We start from the raw sequence: 21,523 nt of genomic DNA on the forward strand, positions 1-21,523 counted from the left end.
CATTTTTCTGTAGCTCCTTTAGGGGGAGAAAGGGATTTGGCTGTGCTGGGGAAATTTGGGAGTGTTTTTCTCCAGGAATGTGCTTATTCTGGGATGGGGTTGTGTTGGGAATGGAATCGCTTGCTTGCCAGCCATCCAGCCTGGCTCAGCTGTGATCTCCTCTCCCCTCTGCCTCATCACTGCAGGCCATGTGGAAGCCAGCATATGATTTCCTTCTCACCTGGAGCAGCCAGATGGGCGACAGCTACCGTGACGTGATCCAGGAGCTGCACACTGGACTGGACAAGATGAAGAACCCCATCACCAAACGCTGGAAGCATCTCACTGGCACCTTGATCCTCGTCAATTCCTTGGACATGCTGCGGGCAGCTGCCTTCAGCCCGCAAGACCACGAGGATTTTGCCATCTAGCTCCTGCAGTGATATTTTTGTCCAGATCTTGTTTGCTGGGTTTTTTCTGTACTTTTTGCCCCCCTTTTTTAAGCAGTTGACTTAAAAAGAAGCAGAGGTTGCTCTCCCTGGGTTTTAAGAGGCCAAAGTTTGCAAGTTCTCCACTGGGACTGGAAATCGGCAGGAGACATCCCTCCTTGATGGGAAGGCATCCAGAGGGAGGTGGCTTTTCATATGGCATTGATACCAGTTATATATTTCTTACTAAAAAACTTTAAAGGGGGCAAGGGGATGGGGAGGGATCACAAAAGAGATCACATTTTTTAGGCATTTACAAATAAAAGTCTAATTTTTGTAATGAGCAGTAAAGGTTGTAACCACTTTAGGGGGAAGCTGTGGCTGTTTTTTATGTTGTAGAAACTGCTTCTAAATTATCTTTTTTGAGATGAACATGAGTCATGTAAATACGTATTTTAAGAGGAAGCACAATAAATGCCCTTCCCCGCTGCCACAGTCAGGCTTTGGCAGACTCCCAGACACAACTGTAAAGCACCGTATGTCCTCAGCCCAACAAGCATCTTTTTTTAAAAGGAGCATTTTTTTTTTTAATTCATAGTCCCTGTCACCCATTTGGTTGATTCTTGTTTTATTTTCATGTCTCTGCAAACACGCATTTTCTCATTTGCAGACAGGGAGATGCTCGTTGCCTGTTTTCAGATGCACAAGTACCGTTTTTAACCAGGAGAAGAAGTCACTGCCCCTTGTGCTTTATCCTGCCTGGGTGCTGTAGGACATCTACTGGAAGAAGCTGGAGGTTTGGGGTTCAGCAGAAACCTCCTTGGGAGATAGACCAGGAGAAGCATGAGAGTGGCTCGCCCTGCCATGGCAGCAAACTGTTTGGGGTGCTCCTCTCCAGATGCTCCTGCTCTGGGGAAGAGGCCAGAAAAGGGGAGGAAATTGTTGCCATCCGTATATCCCTTTACACACAAAAAAGAAGGAAAAGAGAAAACGTTTCTCCTAATTTGAATTCTGAGCTCACTGGAGATGCTTGCTCCATATGTGCTATGCGACTTTGCACTCATTGCCATTGATTTCAGAGGGCTTCGAGTGGAGTTCTTCAAAGCTCCTAAAGTCCAGTTTAACTTGTAAATAGTCTTTCCTATAAACCTGGTGCCATCGAGCTAAATATTTGTAGCACCAAGTGCCCGTATTTTTCCCTGTTTGTTTTGTAGCAGAGTTTTTGAATGACCTCCCCTCCTTCCACTCCCCAGCTCTCAAATGTTTTACATGGGAGGGAAATATTTTTGCACAGAAACTTTATTTTAGACTTTATTTAAGTCTTTTTGTAGTGAAACGCAGCTATGACAGAAAGGTTAGTTGTTACAGCATGATTTTCTTTCAGGTTAATCCAAACAAAAAGAAAAACAAAGAATGCGAAAGGCATCCAGTGGATCATGCTGACACTGTGCCCTCGAGAGGGAATGATCTCCTTTCCTCTTCCCCAAAATCATGTCCCCAGAAACGGTCATTCTTGCTGGGCCCCACAAGAAGTAAATAGCACCTTAATTTCTCCTCAGGGGCTTTAAGGAGTTTCCTATGCAACTTAACGTAGCACAGAGAGGGTCCATCAGCAGTTGAGCCCACTATGCATCCCATTTCTCTTTCCCTGATGCACCCTAAGAGTACATTTTTCCATGCACGGGCAAAAATCTCCACTGCAATAAGGAGTATCTTCTGCAAGAGCATGCGTGCAGGCAGAGGGATGGCTTTCTCCCAGGTTTTTACCCAAATCTTGGCTTTCGCTGTTTTCCTAGCAAGGTCTGGAGCTCTGCAGGACAGCTGTACCGGGGACTCCAGAGGTCATCAGCATCAGGCGAGGGCAGGAGCTTGAGCCTCCTATGTTTCAGGGATGTCCCTGAATCATTGTGGCTTTCCCCCACCTTCTCCTCCCCCCCCCCCCCACCCGGACACTTAGTTTTTCTAACTACCTCAGGTACTCCGTATACCCAGCTTAACATTTCAGCAGCAGCCTAAAATATGCCATGCTCAGATCATCGATGATGTGTGCCCCCCTGAGACCCGCAGGAGCATGGCTGGCACGTTTAGGGGCCTGTGGGGTAACCACCCCATTAATTTATCCCTGTCCTCAGTCTGAAATCCAGTCCCTCCTCATATGCTGGGACTGGGCTTGTGTCCTTCGGATGCCTTCTGCCCACTAAATGTCAAGCCCTTCTCCAAAAGCTTGATCTGGGCTTTGATTACCACCACCAACTTGTTATTGTACTTACCATTTAATATTCCTTTTTTTTCTTTTTTTAAAGAAAAAAGTTTTTGGAAAAAAAAAAATTACAATTAAAGCTGTTACTATTCCAGTGCTCCCGAGTAGATGTCATCTACTGTTTTCTCTTCATCTCAAAGCAGCTTGGATGCGTGGGATTAATTTGGTAGGTTTTCCACCATGCGAACAGCATGTTTCTCACAGCGCATTTCCACACCTAGAGCCAGCAGTCCTCCAGGTCTGATCTCAATCTGATTCTCCTTCCCCGTGCCTTTCCATCCTGCCCTCTCTAGGGGAAAGTTGCTGGAAATGATCTGATTTCCCAAGGTGCTGCTTACACTCAAGCACCAAGTAAGAAACTTTGTGAAGTGGGAGAAGATTTGGTTGCAGGATTTGTTTTGGCACAAAGATGTTTTTCTGGCTGCTTTCTGAATGGAGAAAAAAATCCTTGTTAACCAAGGTGGTTGTGTTTCTCCTGATATGAACAGTTTGGATTTCAGGCCATGAAAGTGAAATGTTCAGATGCGGGGCTCTAGCTGTGGCTTCACTTTGCCAAGGGTGAAGATGAGGCATGATGGTTTGATGTCATCTTTGGTAAACACATCTTGTGGTCTGGCACAGCAAGGCACATCTGGGCTGCTGAACCAGGACCACCATGTCTCACCATTGTGAGGAGGTATGTGTTGTGCACAAGGACGTGCTTGAACCTTGCTTGGCACCCGCTGCTCCATCCATGCCTGGGTGGCTGTTACTGTGGCCTCTCTTGAATGCCTCAGCCCCTCCTGAGGAGGAGGATGAGCTTGCAGGAGGATGCACGCTGGTGGCTAACTAGTGCACAGAGCTGGGTACCAGTCCCTGCTGATACCAGGCCATCTGGCTTGTGGAAAGAGGCTGGACATTTCCTTCTCGCCAGAATGTGACTTGATTTCCAATGCAAAACCAAGGTCTAGCCTAGGAGACGGTGAAGAGGGCATGGGAACAAATAAGTAACCTGTGTGTGGAACTCATGAGCTAAAGAAGGTACCGAATGTCCCTTTGCGTTATCAAAGGGAATGAGCAAACAAGTTCTTCCCAGATTTCCCAGGGGTGATTCACCAGGAGCCACCTGTTGGCACCATCCCCTCTGGGTCTCCTGGTTTCAGCAGTCCCTTGTTTCTCAAACAGATATTTTCCCGTCTAACCCATTTAATTTTTCAGTCCTACCTTCAGAAGGGTTTTGGTCTGCAAAGCAAGGTGATGGATGTACTGCAGGTGTGTTCCTCCCTCCCAGGCTCACTCAGCCCTTGCTGCCTCGTCCCCCTTTGGTACAGTACCCAGACCTGTGCCTGTCACTGGATTTGGGCTGCGGTTCAGAGTAGTGGGAGCATGTGCCTCCAGAGGAGAGGAGAGAAAATGAGAGAGAGGCATAGGAGTTGAAAAGAAACTAAACTACTTTAATGAAGTATTAAGGTAATAAAAAGAAAATATAATATTAATAAGAAAATAATGAAATATATACACTAGATACAACCTGTATTGAGCTCCCAGGATGACAATCATGTCACCAGCAGGCACTGGGAAAGTCCCAGACTGGACTCGGTGACGGACGGGACTCAGGAACTGGATTCAGGAATGCATGGATCAGGATCAGAGGCAGACGAACAGAGAGAGTCCTCCTCGGACGCCAGCCATTGAAGAAAGAGACAGACCCCTTTGATTCCTCAGCTTTTATACTGAGCACGAGGCAGATGGAATGGAATACCCTGTTGGTCAGTTTTGGGTCACCTGTCCTGTCTTCTCCTCCCCGCAGTTGTGACCTCTCTACACCCTTCTGCTTCCAACCCTCCAACGTGGCAAATAACAAAGTTGGTTGGCCTTGGGTGTTATAGCAATAAGTATAAGCAAGAGCCTCTCTGCATACCCTGCCTCGGTATTAACTATATACATCAGGTCTTATCTGCTCGAAGTGGATACTGTGAAAAATACACCGTTAATTTCAGAGTGCTCAGTTAGTCAGAAAAGGCTTAGTTGAAAAGTAAAATTACTGAAAAGAAAATCGGTTCTGTTTTACCTTAAACCAGGACACCGTCACGGGATTTGGGCTGTGGTTCAGATGCCACCCAGGCTCTTGGAGGTTGGGTCAATGCACGACTCCAGTTGAGGCCCCCTGGAGACAGCAGGGCTGCAGGGTGGGCACTGCTGCAGTCTGATGGCTCAGCTGTGGCTATTGGAGAGCGGCTGTGTTGTGGCCAGCATTTGGGCCTTAAAACTGTGCATTTGGGGCAAAGCTGTAATGGGGACAATGCAGTCGAGCCACTATTTTACTCACTGCTGCTGATTCCCAGCCCTCTGATGTTTCCTGCAGATGCATTCCTGGAACAGCTCGTTGCTCACATTGCACAGATACACATGCTTTGAAATGTGTGTAAACTGAGAATAAAACCGGGAATAATGATCCTGGATTAGATTACTCATATGGACCTGCTGGTCCAATAATGGTGCATTGGCTTGCTTCCTTGAAACCTGCAGATTTCTGTGTACTCCTTTCTTTTCCCTTATTTCCAATTGCTAGCAAGTATCTGCTGGTAAAGCGGTCTCTTTACTCAGCTGCTGGTCCTTCCTTGTTTCCTTTCATCTATGAAATTGGTCAGTGCCAGTAACCGGTGGCTGGGCTGGTGGTTCGTGTTAGGAGCTTCACAACGTAGCATGGCATGAAAAACCCATCCTCCAGCACAGGTACGCCCGGTGAGAAACCAAAAAGAGAGCACGTGTGAGATGATGCCTCAGTGATGGTCTGCTGTGGCATTTTCTGAATTATTTCTGAATTATTTGCATAAAGGGTTGCTTACTGCTGGGGTTATTGGTCTCCTCCTGTCTGCTCCGGCACTGCGGTTCACCACTGGGATGGGAACAGATGATGCCCCACCATGGATGCCTTGCTGTGTGCTGCCTTGCTCCTACAGGGTCTGGGCAAAAAGGGCACCAGCAATCTTGGTTTGAGCAATTCCCCATTATCTGCTTCACTGCTGACTGACTCCCTCTAATATTTCATCAACTTCCAGGAAAGAATTTGGCTTTTTTTCCTTAGGTCAATCAAGGGAATGAACTGCTTCAGCACAGGTCACCTTGGAAATGCATTCACACTGTTTTCTCCTCTACTTCAGCCATCAAAATTGAATTATCATCTTGTATCAGCTCAGCTCAACACTAAATGACTGAAGAAGATATGTCAGAAGGGGAGGAGAAAGAAAAGTCACCTCTGGGTTATCGGTGTCTGTACAGAAAAGCTGCTATGTCTATGATTTTTGCTTTATCCTCACCAGCTCTCAGGGTCCGGATGCCCAGTGCAGTTTGCAGTGAAAACTAGAGTGTCTGATTAAAGACCCTGGAGGCTTCTGAGCATCTGTTTTCATCCCTGTGGTGAGTTGACCATGGCTGGACACCAGGCACCCACCAGTTTTTCTGTCACTCCCCCCTCCTCAACTGAACAGGGAAGAGAAAATATAACAAAACAAGATAAGGACAGGGAGACATCACTCAGCAATTACCATCACGGGCAAAACAGACTTCACTTGGGGAAATTAATCTAATTTATTACCAATCAAATCAGAGCAGGACAATGAGAAATAAACCCAAATCTTAAAAACACCTTTCCCCCACCCCTCCCTTCTTCCCGTGTTTGATGGTGCAGGGGGATGGGGAATGGGGGTTGTGGTCAGTTCATCACACGTTTCTGCTGCTCCTTCCTCCTCACGGGGAGGACTCCTCACACTCTTCCCCTGCTCCAGCACTGGGTCCCTCCCACAGGAAGTCTTCCACGAATTTCTCCAATGTGAGACCTTCCCACGGGCTACAGTTCTTCATGAACTGCTCCAGTGTGGGTCCTTTCCACAGCGTGCAGTCCTTCAGGAACACACTGCTCCAGTGTGGGTCCCCCCCGGGTCCACAGGTCCTGCCAGGAGCCTGCTCCAGCATGGGCTTCCCACAGGGTCACAGCCTCCTTCCGGCATCCACCTGGTCTGGTGTGGGGTCGTCCATGGGCTGCAGGTGGATATCTGCTCTGCCATTAACTTCCATTGGCTGCAGGCGGACAGCCTGCCTTACCACGGTCTTCACCACGGGCTGCAAGGGAATCTCTGTTCCACCACCTAGAGCACCTCCTCCCCCTCCTTCTTCACCGACTTTGGGGTCTCCAGAGTTGGTTCTCTCACACATTTTCATTCCTCTCTTGAGCTGCATTTTCCCTTGTACGGTAACTTTTCCCTCTTCTTAAATATGTTATTACAGAGGCGCTACCACTGTCATTGGTGGGCTCAGCCTTGGCCAGTGGTGGGTCCGTCTTGGAGCTGACTGGCATTGGCTCTATCAGACATAGGGGAAGCTTCAAGCAGCTTCTCACAGAAGCCACCCCTGTAGCCCCCCAGCTACCAAAACCTTGCCGCACAAACCCAGTACAATCCCTAGAAATCCCTGCTGAAAATCAATTGCTTTGCTTCCTTCCCAGCTCTGAATTAAATGCTTGTCGTGGATTATCTGCCATCAGGACACCCCTATCTTGCAATATGAGGACCCAGTTATGCGTGCTTAGAGGAGAGGTTATAGGGCTGCTCCTAGGTCATCCTTTTTTTCTCAGGTTTCTTCTGCCCCCAGAAGGTCATTGTTCCCAGCGCTGTCTCCTGCATCTGCCCTCCTCTGATGGCCATATCGCCCATGCCAGTTGGAGGCACAATGGTTCACTTTGTGGAAAACTGTGGCAGAAAACACCTTCGGCGAGGATCATGATGCATCGCTTGGACTTCTGCCCTGAGTGCTGGGCTTCACCTGCATCCCAGGCACATCTGGCTCAGCAGTCCTGTTCCACGTTTGGGTTTCCTTATCTGCTGGACTTTTATAACCTTCCAGCCAACTTAATCGGGCTTGATCCCTCATAAAATGTGGGCTTGGATGACTAAATTAACAGAGACGCTCGTTGTCCCTGGAAATGTAACTCCCATCACATCCGCAGTGTGACCCACTCACCTCTCCTTTCAAAAGCCCTTTTTTTGGCTTCATGCAAAGCATCCCCTGGGGCTCACCTCTTCACAACTCAGCAGACTTTAATCCACCAGTGAAATTCAGGGACTTCCAAGCAACAAATGACACATTTGGTCTTTTTTTATTATAATGGGGGGTGGGAAAGCAGAATATGTTTTTCTCAAAGGCTGTGTGCAGAGCCCTGGCCAAACGACAGGCAAGCTTCGCTCGTTGAACAGTCAGTTTGGCAAGGGGTGACCGATTGCTTGATTTGGAGTGGAAGGACCCTGATGTCCCAAATGAAAAGGAACGAACCTGTGGCTGGGGAGATGAACGTGTTATTTTTGATACCATTTAACAGGTTCGCTCAATGTCAGGACTGCTGCTGGTTGTGGTTTCTCCTTCCTTCCCCTGCCCATCACCGAATCCATCCCGCAGCATCCCTCGTGGTATGCTGAAATCATCTTGGACCCACCCCTAAAAGGAGTTTGAACCAACCATTTGTGGCCAAAACTCAAAGGACAGCCCCCATCCTCTCTTCAGCAGCCTCCAGAAGAGAATGAACCTTGGGTTCCTGCCCTGCTTTGATTACCCCCCACCGAACATTAATTAAAGCTTCCAGCAGATGCTTTTCAAAGTCTCATCCAGCACAAAGGGAGTCACTGGGATGCGGTTTGGTCCCTTGCTGGGAGAGAGCGATGAGCCGGGGGGAGATACTTGGTAACAGATGCAGCTTTCTTGGATCTGCCCCAGCGAAGGGGGGACCATGTCTCCCACCCAAGATAATCTAGGCCGGTAGCATTTCAGGGAAGAAATCTGCTCCATTTGTTCAGGCTGGCTTTTGAAGAGATGTCACGCGTTTAGATAAGCCAGCCAATATCTGGCTGGGGGGGATTTAGGATTTGCTGATGCCTGTACAGCCCATGCTGATGACTTGCTTTTATCATCCTAAGCAATCAGATCTGGTGTATGAAACCTTTCACTCATGCTTAATAGAAAGGGAATTGCTAGTACCTGTCAAAGCAGAATAACATGACAGCAGCTTTTTTCACGACGGTTAGTGTGAGCTGTGACATCTGCCATAGGCAGGGCAGGAGTTTGCTCTGGGAAAGATGAGCTCGAAGACAGCATCACCTCTCCCAGAAATACCAGTATTCTCAGCGAGGAAATGTTTGTGGATGGAGATTTTATCTTCTCTTTCCTTTGTAACCCTGGTTCAGTCCTGGCAGCCTTCAGCACCAGCAGCAGCAGCATTATGGACCAAGCCCAGCTGCCATATGGGCTTAATCTGACTCACTGAGCTTAAATGCTAAAGTCAGAGCACTTTGCATCCTCTCCAGGTTCAGGAGGATACATTTCTCCCCAGGGTGGGAGAGGCTGTCCTGCATTTTGTGCCTGCTTCACTTTGGCAGTTGCTTTCCCCAGGTTTCATCTCACTCACCTGTAAATAACTCCTAAAAACACCTCTGCAGGTGATAATTAATTGGAGAGCTGTGTGGCTGCTCTAGCTAAAAGTACCTGGCTTGCTAGTGTCAGGTCCCTGTCATCCTCCAGACACCACTGGAGTCTGGAGCCGGCCATCATGCAGCATGTCATGGGATGGGACAGCTCCAGTGCCAAGCCCCAGGCTGCAGGGTACAGCTCACCCACTGGGATGCTGCAGGGATAACTCTGGAGAATGATGCAGGACCAAGGCACGTCGTGTGGGGAACCTCAACCAACTCCTGTGGGGACTGTGGGGGGAGGCTGCATGGTGCTACTCACATCAGCATTATCCTTGCACTGCTCCCCAGGCTTTCAGGGAGGAGGGCAGGGCTCTGGACCATTGCAGTCATCATGCCTGCAACCCCAAAGCAGCCTTGTTTGTGGATGCATGTGGGTTTGGGTTTGGTCTTTTTTTTTTTTTTTTAAAGCGGCTGTTGATGTTCCTGGCAGGTTGGCATCCCTTCTCCACACTCCTCAGGGAAGCAGGCATGCACATTGCACTTGCTCATCTAAAGCTTTCAGTGCTTTCCCACAGTGGGGAAAAACGCTCAAAGGAGGTTGGGAGCTCCTGTGAATGCCCCTCTCCCCCCAAACTCACATCATGAATGGTTGCCAGCAGCAGTAAGTATTTACTTTTTATAAAATGACCCAAAAGATAGATCTTTAAAAAAAATCAAGTAATTGCAGGTCTGAGTGAGAGCGCATGGGGCAAAGCAGCACTGGGACCCATCTGCAGGTCTCTGGCCCTGGAAGCCCTGTACAGAGGAGGAGGAGGGAGTGCTCCTTTGCAGGTCTCTGCTGTTTCTTGCTCTGCCCTTGAATAATGAGCATATTTAACTTCTCAGCATGACTTGCAAGGGTGTGAGTTCCCTTCTAAGCGCTGTGTCCCTGTGGGCCAAGGGTCTTCTTCCTGGACTCAACCCCTCAGGGAGCTGCCCGGAGCTCCAGTGATAGTGGAAAAACCTCTCCATTTCTCTCGGGGACTGGAGGGCTGGGGTGAGGCTGCAGAAACCCTGTGCCTGCAGAAAAAACGTCAGCAATTCCTGTAATTTCCCGCAGTCCAACTGGTGGGAAGCAGCAAGAGATGCTGACTCCATTCTCCCACCAGAGCCAGGGCTGCTGTGCCCCCCAGGACTGCTGTGCCCCCACCCTCCCAAAGCCGAAGAGTGTCTTGCCCTTGTTTTGCAGCCAGGGGTGTCCAAGGGTCACCAGAAGAGTCAGGAGCAGCACTGGTTTTCACTGCTTTTTTTTCACAGCCTTACTGTTCCAAGCCTGGATGTTAAAATCCAGGCAAAAATAAAATAAACACTAGAAAAGTCACCATGTAGGAGCGGAAAGCAACAGCTTTCCTCTCCTTTCACACTCTGAAGGGGTGCTACGTGAGCACTCAGTGATGCTGAGAGGCTGCCGGAGGTGGGAGGTGTTTGTGCCTCCATTTTCCAAGGGCAGTGAAGGGATTTTGCCTGCTGATTTTTGGCAGGTGTTTAAAAAGAGAGATTTGGAGGGTGTGCTGGAAAAGTTGAGGCTGCAGTGTCTGGAGCCTTGTGGCCATGTAGAGCCTGCACCGCGCAGGGACAGGGGCAATGGCTGGCCCCGCCTCAGTTTCCCCTTTTGGAAAATGACCCAGTCTCAGTTCTGTTGCTTATAAATGCATCATGGTCAATTACTTCTCCTTCCCCCAGTAAGGGAAGCAGGGGCTTGGGGCTCTCTGCCCTGCTTAAGGGGCAGCACGGCTCTGTATGGCAGCCAATTAAGGGGCAATAAGAGGGGACAGCGTCCCCAGCGTAACTCTTCCCTTGAGAAGGGTTGGGAAGGCCATGTTGCGGTGACACTGCGGTCCCTCCGGTTCCTCCTCTGCACCAGTGCTGCTTGTCCCACTCAGACTCCTAATTCGCTCTGAAAATCATCTTCCTTCAGCAGGGTCCCTACTTCTGGAGCACAGACGGATAAACAAGTTGCTATCGACTTCAAACCAACCTACCTGGGCTGGCTTGGTGAGGAAGGATAGCCTTTTCCTTGCTCCCTCCTGTTAGTGATATCGTAGCGTCCTCTGCTGGGCACAGCTGAAACTGGACATGACATGACAGTTGTCTAGTCCTGGCCCTGCATGTCCCCTAAGGTTCCTCTCTCATTTGAGCCAAGAGCATTACAAACTAGTCGTGTCTAAGGAGAGTGAAGGGAAAAGGGGAGGAGGAAGATACCTGGTTTCTGCTGCTGTCTTGTTTCAGCTTTATTAGAGGTCTTTCTGAAATGAAAGTCATGGGATGGGCATTTTGCATCCTCCTCTCTTTCTTTTAGCTCCTTTTCTCCACCTACACAAGAGGTTTTGAGTTGGGGGGGGGGGAACGCAACAAAAAAAATCACAAAAAAACCAACTGCAATCGGGATTTTATTTTTTTTTTTAATTCTGTTCATCTGATCTGAAATCAAGGGGTTTCTCTCTCGTCCATGCAGAAATTCACTGGATCCAGAGTCTGTTTGCAGCAGGGTACTCTGAGAACTTCTCTGTAAGGGCATTTTAAGTGTTTTTTGCATCAGACAGCTTCTAGAAGCCAGTCTCATGCCCAGACATGACTGAAACCACCGTGGTTGGTGGCATGGTGGGCACTGCAAAGTCTCACTGGGTCTCATTTCCAGAGTCACTGCATAACTTTACACAGAGGCAGTGCTGTCACCTGTCTCCAGCTGGGACAGCCAGAGCTGTCACTTCAGGAACGTGTGGAGCTGTAAAAGCTGCATTTTAAAAGCAGGTCAGCTCTTACACACCATGGGGACACGCTGTATGTCCTTCTAGTTATCGGGTGCAGGAGAAGGGGAGGGAAAGGCAGATGAAAAGCAACAGTTGCCATCGGTCCTGGACAGTTTGCAGGAGGAGTGGCTGTCCATGAGAATCAGGCACTGCAATGGGGACAGGCTGAGGAGGAGAGGGACTGCCTTCTTGAACTTAACAATTTTCACTGAAGTACCTGTTTTTTGAAACTGCAGTAGAAAATAACAGCACCAAGTAGTTAGCTGGACTCCTGTGTGAAGGAGGTCTGCCATGATGTATCATGACGCCCCGGCCCGTTTTGAGCCCCGAATATTAGTTTATGTTTAAGGTCTTTTCTGACTTTTTCTATACCTAGTAGTGGGCACTGGGCAGCCTCAGGATGCAACCACTCAACAAGCACCAAGTCACCAAGTAGCAAGACAGTAATTGTGGTGGTGCAGGCTGCCCCCCAGCTATACCTTAGATCTCTCAGTACTTGGCGTGATGTCCTGCCTGCCTGGGCCACATAAAAAATACACTGGACCAGAACATAACACAATGGTCTAACATAAAAGAAAGAAAAGGTGGAAAGCAACAGACCAAGAACACAATAGTGTGCCTGGTCTCCATGGCTCCTACCTTTTGAAGATAATAACTATAATCGGTCACTCCTGACAGCATATGGATCATGGCCACAGAGAGGGGGATACCAGGACCACAAGTTCTAGCAAGTCCTGGGTTCACGTAACCATGGAAAGTGCCAAAATACTCCATTGTCTGAGCTGGGCCGGAGTGGAAAAGTACCTGATGAAAGTCAATTATCTCGGGTCCTATAAGTAGCGATTCTAGTAAAGACCCTTTGAGCTCTTCTGGATCGCAGCGGGCTGTGGCCAGTATCCCCCCTGAGTTGAAACACTGCTCAGGCAGACACCTAGAGGACTAGAAGGCCAGGGCAAGAGAACCCTTCTCGAGCCTCAATTATCTCCTGTTGAGAAATGCCGATATATTGTGAGTATTTACTCTAACTTGAAAGGGAAATTTTAACTATAGGCTAGCCTCTCTTTCATCCACCTCTCCACTTACATATTTATGATTAGCTTTATAGATGTGAGTGTTCTTCCATTTGTCCTGCACACATAGGAGTTAAAAGGGGTCGTGCGATATTAGGAGATCTTTGATCTCTGTGGTTACAGACCGGTGTGTGTGTATGCATGCACTTATATGCATATGCAATAATTTGATATCTGTGCTTTTGTTCATGTGTACATGTACTGATTTGGGATACTTTATAGTAAGTTAGTATGAATCCTGCCATCTTTGAATCTGTAATTAAGTCACTGTTTAGTTATTTTGTTAGGTTACTCTGTAAACCTTTAAATTAGTTATTAATCAAGTGCTGCTAAGATTCGACCTCTTGACTTATCTCAAATTATTAATAAATTTTGAACCGCTGCCGAATCATAACTGTGTCAAATACTTCCATCCGCGACAGTAATGCTGAGAACTGGCTTTTGTGCATTGAGGTGGCTTTCACACCATGGTGCATTAAATCTTTCCCTTCTCCACCTCTCTTTCCATAATTGACAAGCATCAGTTAGAAAACACAAGAGCCATTATTGTTATTACCGGAGATTTATTTATAGGGCTGGGGTTTGGGTCTTTAGTTGAACATCTCTTACAAAGACTAAATCAGTTGGTTTTTATCAGCACTGCTTACAAAGGTCTCATCACCTCACAGGTAAGGTCCAGACACAGCACTCTGCCTCATGGGGAGCTTGGGTGAAACACCAGTGGCTTTACAACCACTTCCCTGCTGAAACCTTAATTGAGTACTGTAATCACACACAAAACCCATTTAAGATGTGCATCTAGCTTGGCTGATGTGACACGTCTTGTCAGTGTATCACATTTGCCTCTTCTATAACAATAGCTATACAAAGATTTCAAAGTGCTTGATAAACCTGACAGTCTTACACTAGAGTAAATGATTCTCCCAAAGCCCTTGAAGCAAAGTCTTATAACGCTCCTATATATCTCCACTGCATATAGAGGTTAAAAAAAATATCACCATGAGTCCTCCGTACACCAAGAGGTGGAAGCCAGGAGCCTTGGTCTTCACACTAACAGCTTCCCAAGTGACTGAAGCACTCCTATACAAATTATTTTTAATGACTGATTCTTAATCAAAGGCAAAAATTATATCACTGAAACAACCCATCCCATGGTGCTAGTTTAAAGGAACACTATTATTTCTTGACTGAAAGTCAGCAATTATTTTAGTGAAATTTGAGATGTTGTCTGATCCTTTTGGTCCGGAGCAGAGGCCTTTGCTCCCACCACTGGTTTCATTTGCTAGTGGGACTTTGATTTAGTTGGCTTTCTTGTTCTTCCCTTCTTACAGCAGCACCTGCGGCAGCAGAACAGGCAGCACTTCACAGAAATGAAGAGGGAGAGGAGCACCACGGCAAGGAGGAAGGCAATGACATCCAGGGAGTGGTACTGGATCCAGTTCAGGTCGTGAGCAGCAGGTCGCAGGTGTGGGGCCCCTTTGTGTCTCATTACAAACTCCACCCAGTGCACGGCCAGGTCCAGGGGGTGGATGGGTCTGTCAAGGTGAAGGTCTGAGAGACGCTTGATGTTCTCTTTGTACCTACCAAGAAAAGACATTGGGTGTTTTCAATGACTTGTGCTGCTGAGATTGAGTCCCCAGAAAAGAAGGATGTAGTGTCAGTCATCTGATGGCCCACCGGGGGCTTCTCTGGTGGTCTTTCCCAGCACCCCCACCCCATGAGAAGGATAATGGCAAAGTTATGGGCCCAGAAAAGTGCTGTTTTCAATGACAAAGAAAGGAGAAAAGGTATTAGTAAAAGAAGCAGAGAAGCTTTGTTGGAGCTGTCACCAAAATCTCTGCGGTGAAGGATGAAGGCATCTGGCTGAAATGCGAGACTGGGTGTAGAAAAGCTGTCCAGCTACAGAACAACATGCAGTAGCAGTAGTGGTATTGCTATAAGAATGATGGCTAGGAAACAATGACAATAAGATGCCATTTCTCAGAAACATAATGGGGAAGAGGATGCCAAGGACTTAGAGGCACTAATGACAACAGAGAATGGGAGCGGGGAAGAAGCTCCCCTTCTCTCAAAGCTCCCCTTCACTGTGATGCCTTAAAACACCCTGGGCGTGCTGAATGCAATAAATACCATGAAGTCTAGCATGGTTCCCTGTACTGCCTCAGTGTACCTGTTCATTTTCCTTCTGCTGTGGGCTGGAATTGTCCAGCCTTGGTGACCCAGGCAGCAGCTGACTGTGCTCACACAGCTCTTTATGAGCTCTAGTGGGGGAAAAATGACTAAGAAAACTGGTCTGTAAAATAAATGAGTGATAATAGCTATGTTTAATAAACCCTGCCAGCTGGTAGGCAAAGCTTTCTGACAGTACAGCCTCTGGACTATACTGAGGCACTGACACTTGTCTCCTTCCTTCTGCTGCTGTGCAGACAGCATCTCTGAGCAACACTCATGCAAAGAAAATCAGCCATGCAGCTGAGCCTTTCAACCTTTTCAGGCTCTGCACTGACTCATGGCACCACTGATTTGGTGAACAAAAGCAGTTTGCCGCATCTCCCTTCACCAATTGCCTTTTCTACCATGTTGTGTCAGAGCCCTCTACATCGCTGCCCGGCAAATTTGTCTTTAAGTAGGTGACATATCTTTTGTCAACTCCATTTCTGCCATTGCACTTATACCCCATCTTCTCCGATACCTGCATCCTCTCAGATCAGCCAGTTCTCGTCACCTAATGATTATGATCCTGGGCACTGAGAAGGACGGTGCTGTTATAGGGACAGGATGAGATTAACCCAGGGCAAGCATCAGCTTCTCAGTGATGTAGCTTTTTATATCAAGAAGGCATATAAGAACAGATTAACGTTCTGTTAAGCTGGAAGCTAGCATGCTGGTGTTATGCAACAGCAGGAGGAGAAAGGCTGTGTTTCTATTACTGACTTTTTATCATTAATAACTGCTTTCAGGGCAGTGGATATGTCCTTCGAAGTCATTTCAAGTATATTCAGTGTCAGTCCTGCTCCCCGTGACTCTACTCGCTTGGCGTTGTCCATCTGGTCTCCAAATAATGGCATTAGTACCATTGGCACCGCATTGCATATGCCCTCATAAACACCATGTGAGCCTCCATGGGTAATAAAGGCACGAGTCTTAGGGTGAGCTGTGGAGGAAAGAAAGACTTGCTCAGGTATTTGGTTTGTTCAGTCACAGTAACACATCCCTGGGGAAAAACTTGCACAAAAATGGTACTGGTAGGTATAAATCAAGAACTTTGGGCTGTTGCATGCATCGTTACTTATGGACAGACTTAGGGCTGGAGAGAACAGGGATTTCAGAGATTACAGGGAATTGCACGAATGTGGGTTGTAGAGCTCTGTCTTGGTTTGGGTAACCTCTGAAAAGCCTTGGATAATCCTCCAAAGCTTCTCAGATTTTAGGATGAAATCAGAGCCAAGTGAGGTTTTGCAGATCTCCCATAGCCAAGCCCTATTGTCTAACCAACAAATGCACTCCTGGCAATAGCGCGTACAATTTTACTGCTTGAAAAGCCTGATAACCTGTCTGGAAATGCCCACTCAGGGACCTTAAATTTTCTTTTCAGTCCAGTAGACAAAAACATGGGAAAAATGCATGGCTAGGTGTTGAGACTGGCTAGTCAGAGATGAAGACCTCCATTTTTGACACTAAGGGTAGTCAAGTGTTGGAACACCTTTCCAAACAGTGTTGTTGCATAATTTGGCAACTTTGAAGTTGGATCAGATAAGTTTCTAAAAGATGAGCAGTTCATCAAGTTCAAACAGCAGAGGCTGTGAGGAAGTCCCCCTACCCACAGTGATACAGGGAGTCAGCACAGATTATGCTAATAGGGCCTTACAACAGCAGTATCAGATTAAAACAAACACGCTGGTATCACTCAAGGTATCTCAGACCTACCTAGAAGATCATTCTGTGGCAGCCATTTGACGAGCTTTACGTTCTTCGGCAGGTTGCGGGGTGCTTCTCCCGTGTATCGCCACAAAACCTTTAAAGAGAAGTAAAAACAATGTAATTTCTCCGCAGCTGGCCTCTTGCTGCTCCTCAGTGGGGTTGAAAAGCACAGCTGAAAACATCCCTGGTGCACGAAACCTGTTTCGTCATGCAGAGCAGCCGGAGTGATAGTTTCTTCTGGTATCAGGGAGCAGGAGAAAGAAGGAAGGACCAGGCACATTGAAAGCCAAAGGCAATCATACGCTGTATGTGAAAATAGTGTTGAATTGCTGTGCTGGAAGGGAGAGAGGGAAACCATACCGTTTGAGGGACTGTTCCCAAGGCATCTGCAATTTCTGTGGCTTTCTTCATAGGAATCTCGGAGACCATGGAGCCCAGCGAGAAGACAACAATGCCATGTTCTCCAGAGGCATTCACAATAGCTTCAAATTCCTGCCAACACAAAGTACATCCTTAGTCAAAATCCCTTCCACATCAGATGCTGTAACTTATGTCACATTCCCAAAAAACTACCTGGAAAGGCAATAAAATGAACAGTCAACACAAGAAAACTATGCTCAGGAAAATTAGGTGAAAATGAGTCCCAGGAAAAAAAATGGGCACAGGTGGCTGAACAAAGTTATGGAGGTGTGTGAGTGTCTGCAGAATTGAAGCCCAAACCGAGATTCAGTATGGACAGGAAAAAAAAGTTACTTTAAACAGTCATGTCTGCCTCCTCAAAGACATCGGTTTCTGTGCAATACAAAAGATGCTGTACCAATTAAGGACATCAATTCATCATCAGATTTTTCCTGGCAACCAATCCCCAGGGGAATACATTGTAGTTTATTTTCACATTTATTGCAAGTCAGATGCTCTGGATTTAGAATTGATGCTCTTCTTTTCAGACCATGCAGCTGCAAGAGAGAATTAAGATTTTGAAAAGTGTTCTGACAGCAGATAGCTCTATCTTCTAATATCTGGATTTACTGGGTCTGCTTTGAGTATGATAATATGGAACCGCTGCCAGGGTTTTTTTTTTTAGGTTTTGTTTGTTTGATTTAAATAAAAGAAGGACTAGGGGATCTGTCACTGCAATCCAAGAACAAAAGCATTATGATGAAGTATAAAAACAGCCAAAGGCTGGAGCAAATATCTTATGCCATAGAAAAGTATTTGGTAAAGCCAGGGAAGGAAAGACAAAACTGGAGGGAATTGCTGCAGGCATCAGAGTTAAATGAGTGGAATAAAATTAAATAAATGTTCCCGTAAGTCTGGCAGTTGAAATGTTATCGCTACGGTCTGAGGGGATAGCCAAGATTGACCCTCTTAGTTTACACTCTGTTACGTATTTTTGTGGCTGACCAGAGTGCTGTGGCCCTTTGTGTGCGACTGGATCCCAAACAGAAAGAGCTGTCGAGGGTTTCCTAATAGCTGCACCCTGAGCAGCAGACCTGCTGCTCTCCTGGGGGCAAACAAGGCAAAATGTAACTCTAATTTCAGGGCTTGGTTCTGTCTTATCAGATTTCTCTGAAGACACGCTCTCCATTAAGGTGTCATAGATATCTGGTCGGGAACTCGGGGCTCAGTTCTGTATAAACTCACAGACATCTTGGAACTGCAAGATCCTCCCCAAATTACAAATGTGCTTTTGGTACAAAATTCTTTGGCCAGTGGTTGACTTGCTTCCTGCAGCTCCTGATGCAGTGGAACAGACACAGCTATTTCAGGGTGTATTTAGCCCTACTGATTTTCTGTAGGACCAGTCACATCAGTTTTACTCTGATTTTTATATGTTTTCATCTGCAAAGGTCTGACGTTCTTCTCAGAAGCACCACTACCATTATGAAACTTTTTGCAGCCCTGCTTTGGGAATAGGTGGGTCACTTTACTAAAGTCTTTTTAACCAGGATCTGCTCATATCGGTGGGCACTGCACATGACATTTATGAAATACCTGCAGCGGACGCTCACTGAAAAATAAGAGAAAGCACTAGGAGTGGTAATAGAGGATGATTTCTTACTGGAAAGTGGCAGATAGCCTGTATTTGGGAGGTTTGGTATAGTTCAAGCAAAATATTGCAGTCCAGATCTGGAACAGAGTGTTTTACACAGAAGAAGCAGATGTCTTGCTGCTTCACTGGAGTGGGTAGGGATTTTGTTCAGGTCTGCCACAGTCTCTTAAATTCCTGCAGAAACAGTCCTCTGCTCAAGGGCAGAGGACTAGGATGATTTGGCCTGCTCCATTACCCTAGCTAGCACCGAGTCTGGAAATAGGCAGCCAGAAAATACCAGAGGAAAACCTGGAAAAGCCCAGCTTTTCGTGCATGCTTGTCTGGGAATCTGGAGGTCTCCCACAAAATAACTTACTCCTCATTGCACAAGGGATGCACAGGCGCAAAGTGCTTTCCCAGCCACTTCCACCTCGCTCTTTCTCCTGTTATTTGTACCGCCAGGAGCTCCATCTCATGGTGAGAGCAAACAGTGCAGTCATAGCTAAACTAGGGGAAAAAAGGTAACTGACCTGTGATAATGCTTTTTCCTGAGTGCAGCTTATGCCTCCGATCAAGACCATATTAGGCATTAGGGGCCTGGGGTACTCAAACACAAAGTCATATTTCAGGAGCCAAACAGACGCGTGGCTGAACAGTTCAAGCACTGTTGCCTCTTGCTGTAGGAATTCTTTGATCAAACGATCGTATGGTGAATAAAGAAAACTGCAAACCAGGGAACTGCTCAGGCTAGCTATGAGATTGCCCACGCGCTGGAGGAACACCATGCGGTCCGTATAGCGAGTGAAGAACCTAGGAACGTAAGAGGGAGGATTTGGGCAGAGGGTAGCGTGGAAGTCTAGGCTGCACGGCAGTCCCCGAATGAAGTACACAGAAGGTAGGGAGAGGTGTTCGGCCACTATCTGTCCACATGGAAAGAAAGGATCCATAAAGACAGCATCAAATTTGCTTTCTTCAAGGTATTGAATCAGCTCCCTGTTAGACAGAAGACGTTTGCAGGAATCAAAGAACATGGTTGTAATATTTGCCATTTTTGAGAATTTTTCCAAGAAGGGTTGAGGCGTGAAACTGCTATGCCCCAGCTTTCTAAATTCCGTCTCCACATACTCCTTGGTGTAAGGCACAGAGTATGTTTTCATGGTATAATGCACTGACGAATCTATCCGCAAATTTATCTCTGGCGCAACCACCACGATTTCATGTCCCCTCTGTCTGAGCTGCTCCACAACCGGGCGCATGCTAAGCCAGTGGCTGCCATCGATAGGTACAACCAAAAGCTTTCCACCTTCAGAAAAGTTCCACAGGAGCATGAAAAACACAAACCAGGAGGCAAGAGAACTAAATCCTGGATTTGACGAAGTCATTTTCCTTGTGCTGTCAGCAGAGTTCTAAACAGATGCAAAACTGTTGCAGGGGACGAGGAATGAGTTGTGGGGTACTTTGCACTTTAATCTTAACTAAGGCACATGTGTAATTTTTAACGGGCTGTATGTTTGTGGGCAGAAATGAGGGTAATTTTTAACTGTGGGTAAAGGTTGGGTTTATCATCTGTGCACAGTGAAGGCTTTAAGTAACTGGGCACTGCAAGGTAAAGTTGAATGTTTGAATTAACATTGGAGGATTCAAATACTTGAGGGAGAAGCGTCAAGCAATTGGCAGCATGTCGCACTGGAAGGCTGAGCAGAGTTATGAATGGGAGGTAACACCTGACAAAGCAATCACTATCTTATTAATATCCAGTTAATGATGAACTCCCTGCCTTGAGTCTGCTCAGCTGATTGGACACAAAGCTCAGAACAAAAGTTGGATTACCTTGTGCTCTCAGAGTCTAAACAAGGAGCAATGATTGACAGATTTGATGATACATAGTGGGTTGATAAGCTTTATCTTCAGATTTGTTTCTATATCGTAGCAGTTATCGAAGTGAAAGCCCTGAGTCTACAGTAGCAAAAGTGATGCAAGCTTAGCAATAACTTCTGCTGTTGCAACACCACCACAGTCTGAAAAACAAAATAAATGACTGACAACTGCACTATTTGCACAGCCCACTTAGACAGATTTAAACAAGCCAGGGAGGGAAGGTAGATAGTTACAATCCTGAAGAGGATTCAGAGGCAAAAGAGCTCCCTCTACCGCCTCTGACTGCATACCCCTGGTTTTGGGGTATTCATCTGCATTATTAATCTCTATTGCATACTATAAGTGTCTGGGTATATACATAGTTCCACGTTTCCATTTTTAGTCCAAGCACATCTCCTGCAATTAATCAGTATTCCACAACTGTTAGGGATACTAAATCATATGACCTAGAATTATTTTGTCATTTGTCCAGATATAGCATACGTGCCATGATTGTCTGATATTACGGTGATATGCTTACAACAAGCTAAGCTATACCTAGGCAGTTGCATAGCTTAGACAACTTCACCTAAGCTCTCCTGGAGAGAAACCCTTCAGCTGCTTGCACTGCAACAAAGCTAAGGTCCTGTGATCTCAGAGTGTGATTAACACTTCCAAATCATGCCATCCTGGTATTCAATCATGTATTGGCTCAAGCACAAATAGGAAGCACTTAGAAAAGCAAATCTT

The 21,523-nt window shown here is 46.7% G+C and overlaps 2 protein-coding genes across 3 annotated transcripts in view; one reads left to right on the plus strand and one right to left on the minus strand.

The window, feature by feature from the left end:
• Nucleotides 1-2,740, plus strand: part of SH3BP4 (SH3 domain binding protein 4) — a 39,558-nt gene extending 36,818 nt beyond the window's left edge. For both annotated transcript variants that reach the window (XM_082484143.1, XM_082484142.1), the window contains one exon: nucleotides 186-2,740. In XM_082484143.1, coding sequence (XP_082340269.1) covers nucleotides 186-410 — 225 coding nt within the window. In that variant the 3' untranslated portion in view covers nucleotides 411-2,740. The remainder of the gene's footprint in view (nucleotides 1-185) is intronic.
• An 11,305-nt stretch (nucleotides 2,741-14,045) lies between these two features.
• The window catches only part of LOC309672781 (UDP-glucuronosyltransferase 1A9-like), a gene marked incomplete at its 5' end in the record, with an annotated part of 37,320 nt that continues 29,842 nt past the window's right edge, over nucleotides 14,046-21,523 (minus strand). Inside the window, 4 exons of the mRNA XM_082484373.1 lie at nucleotides 14,046-14,543; nucleotides 15,898-16,117; nucleotides 16,891-16,978; nucleotides 17,245-17,376. Of these exons, the coding sequence (XP_082340499.1) occupies nucleotides 14,246-14,543; nucleotides 15,898-16,117; nucleotides 16,891-16,978; nucleotides 17,245-17,376 (738 nt within the window). The 3' untranslated portion in view covers nucleotides 14,046-14,245. The remainder of the gene's footprint in view (nucleotides 14,544-15,897; nucleotides 16,118-16,890; nucleotides 16,979-17,244; nucleotides 17,377-21,523) is intronic.

The sequence above is a fragment of the Vanellus vanellus genome, assembly GCF_965231255.1.
Source record: "Vanellus vanellus genome assembly, chromosome: 5".
Classification (NCBI taxonomy): domain Eukaryota; kingdom Metazoa; phylum Chordata; class Aves; order Charadriiformes; family Charadriidae; genus Vanellus; species Vanellus vanellus.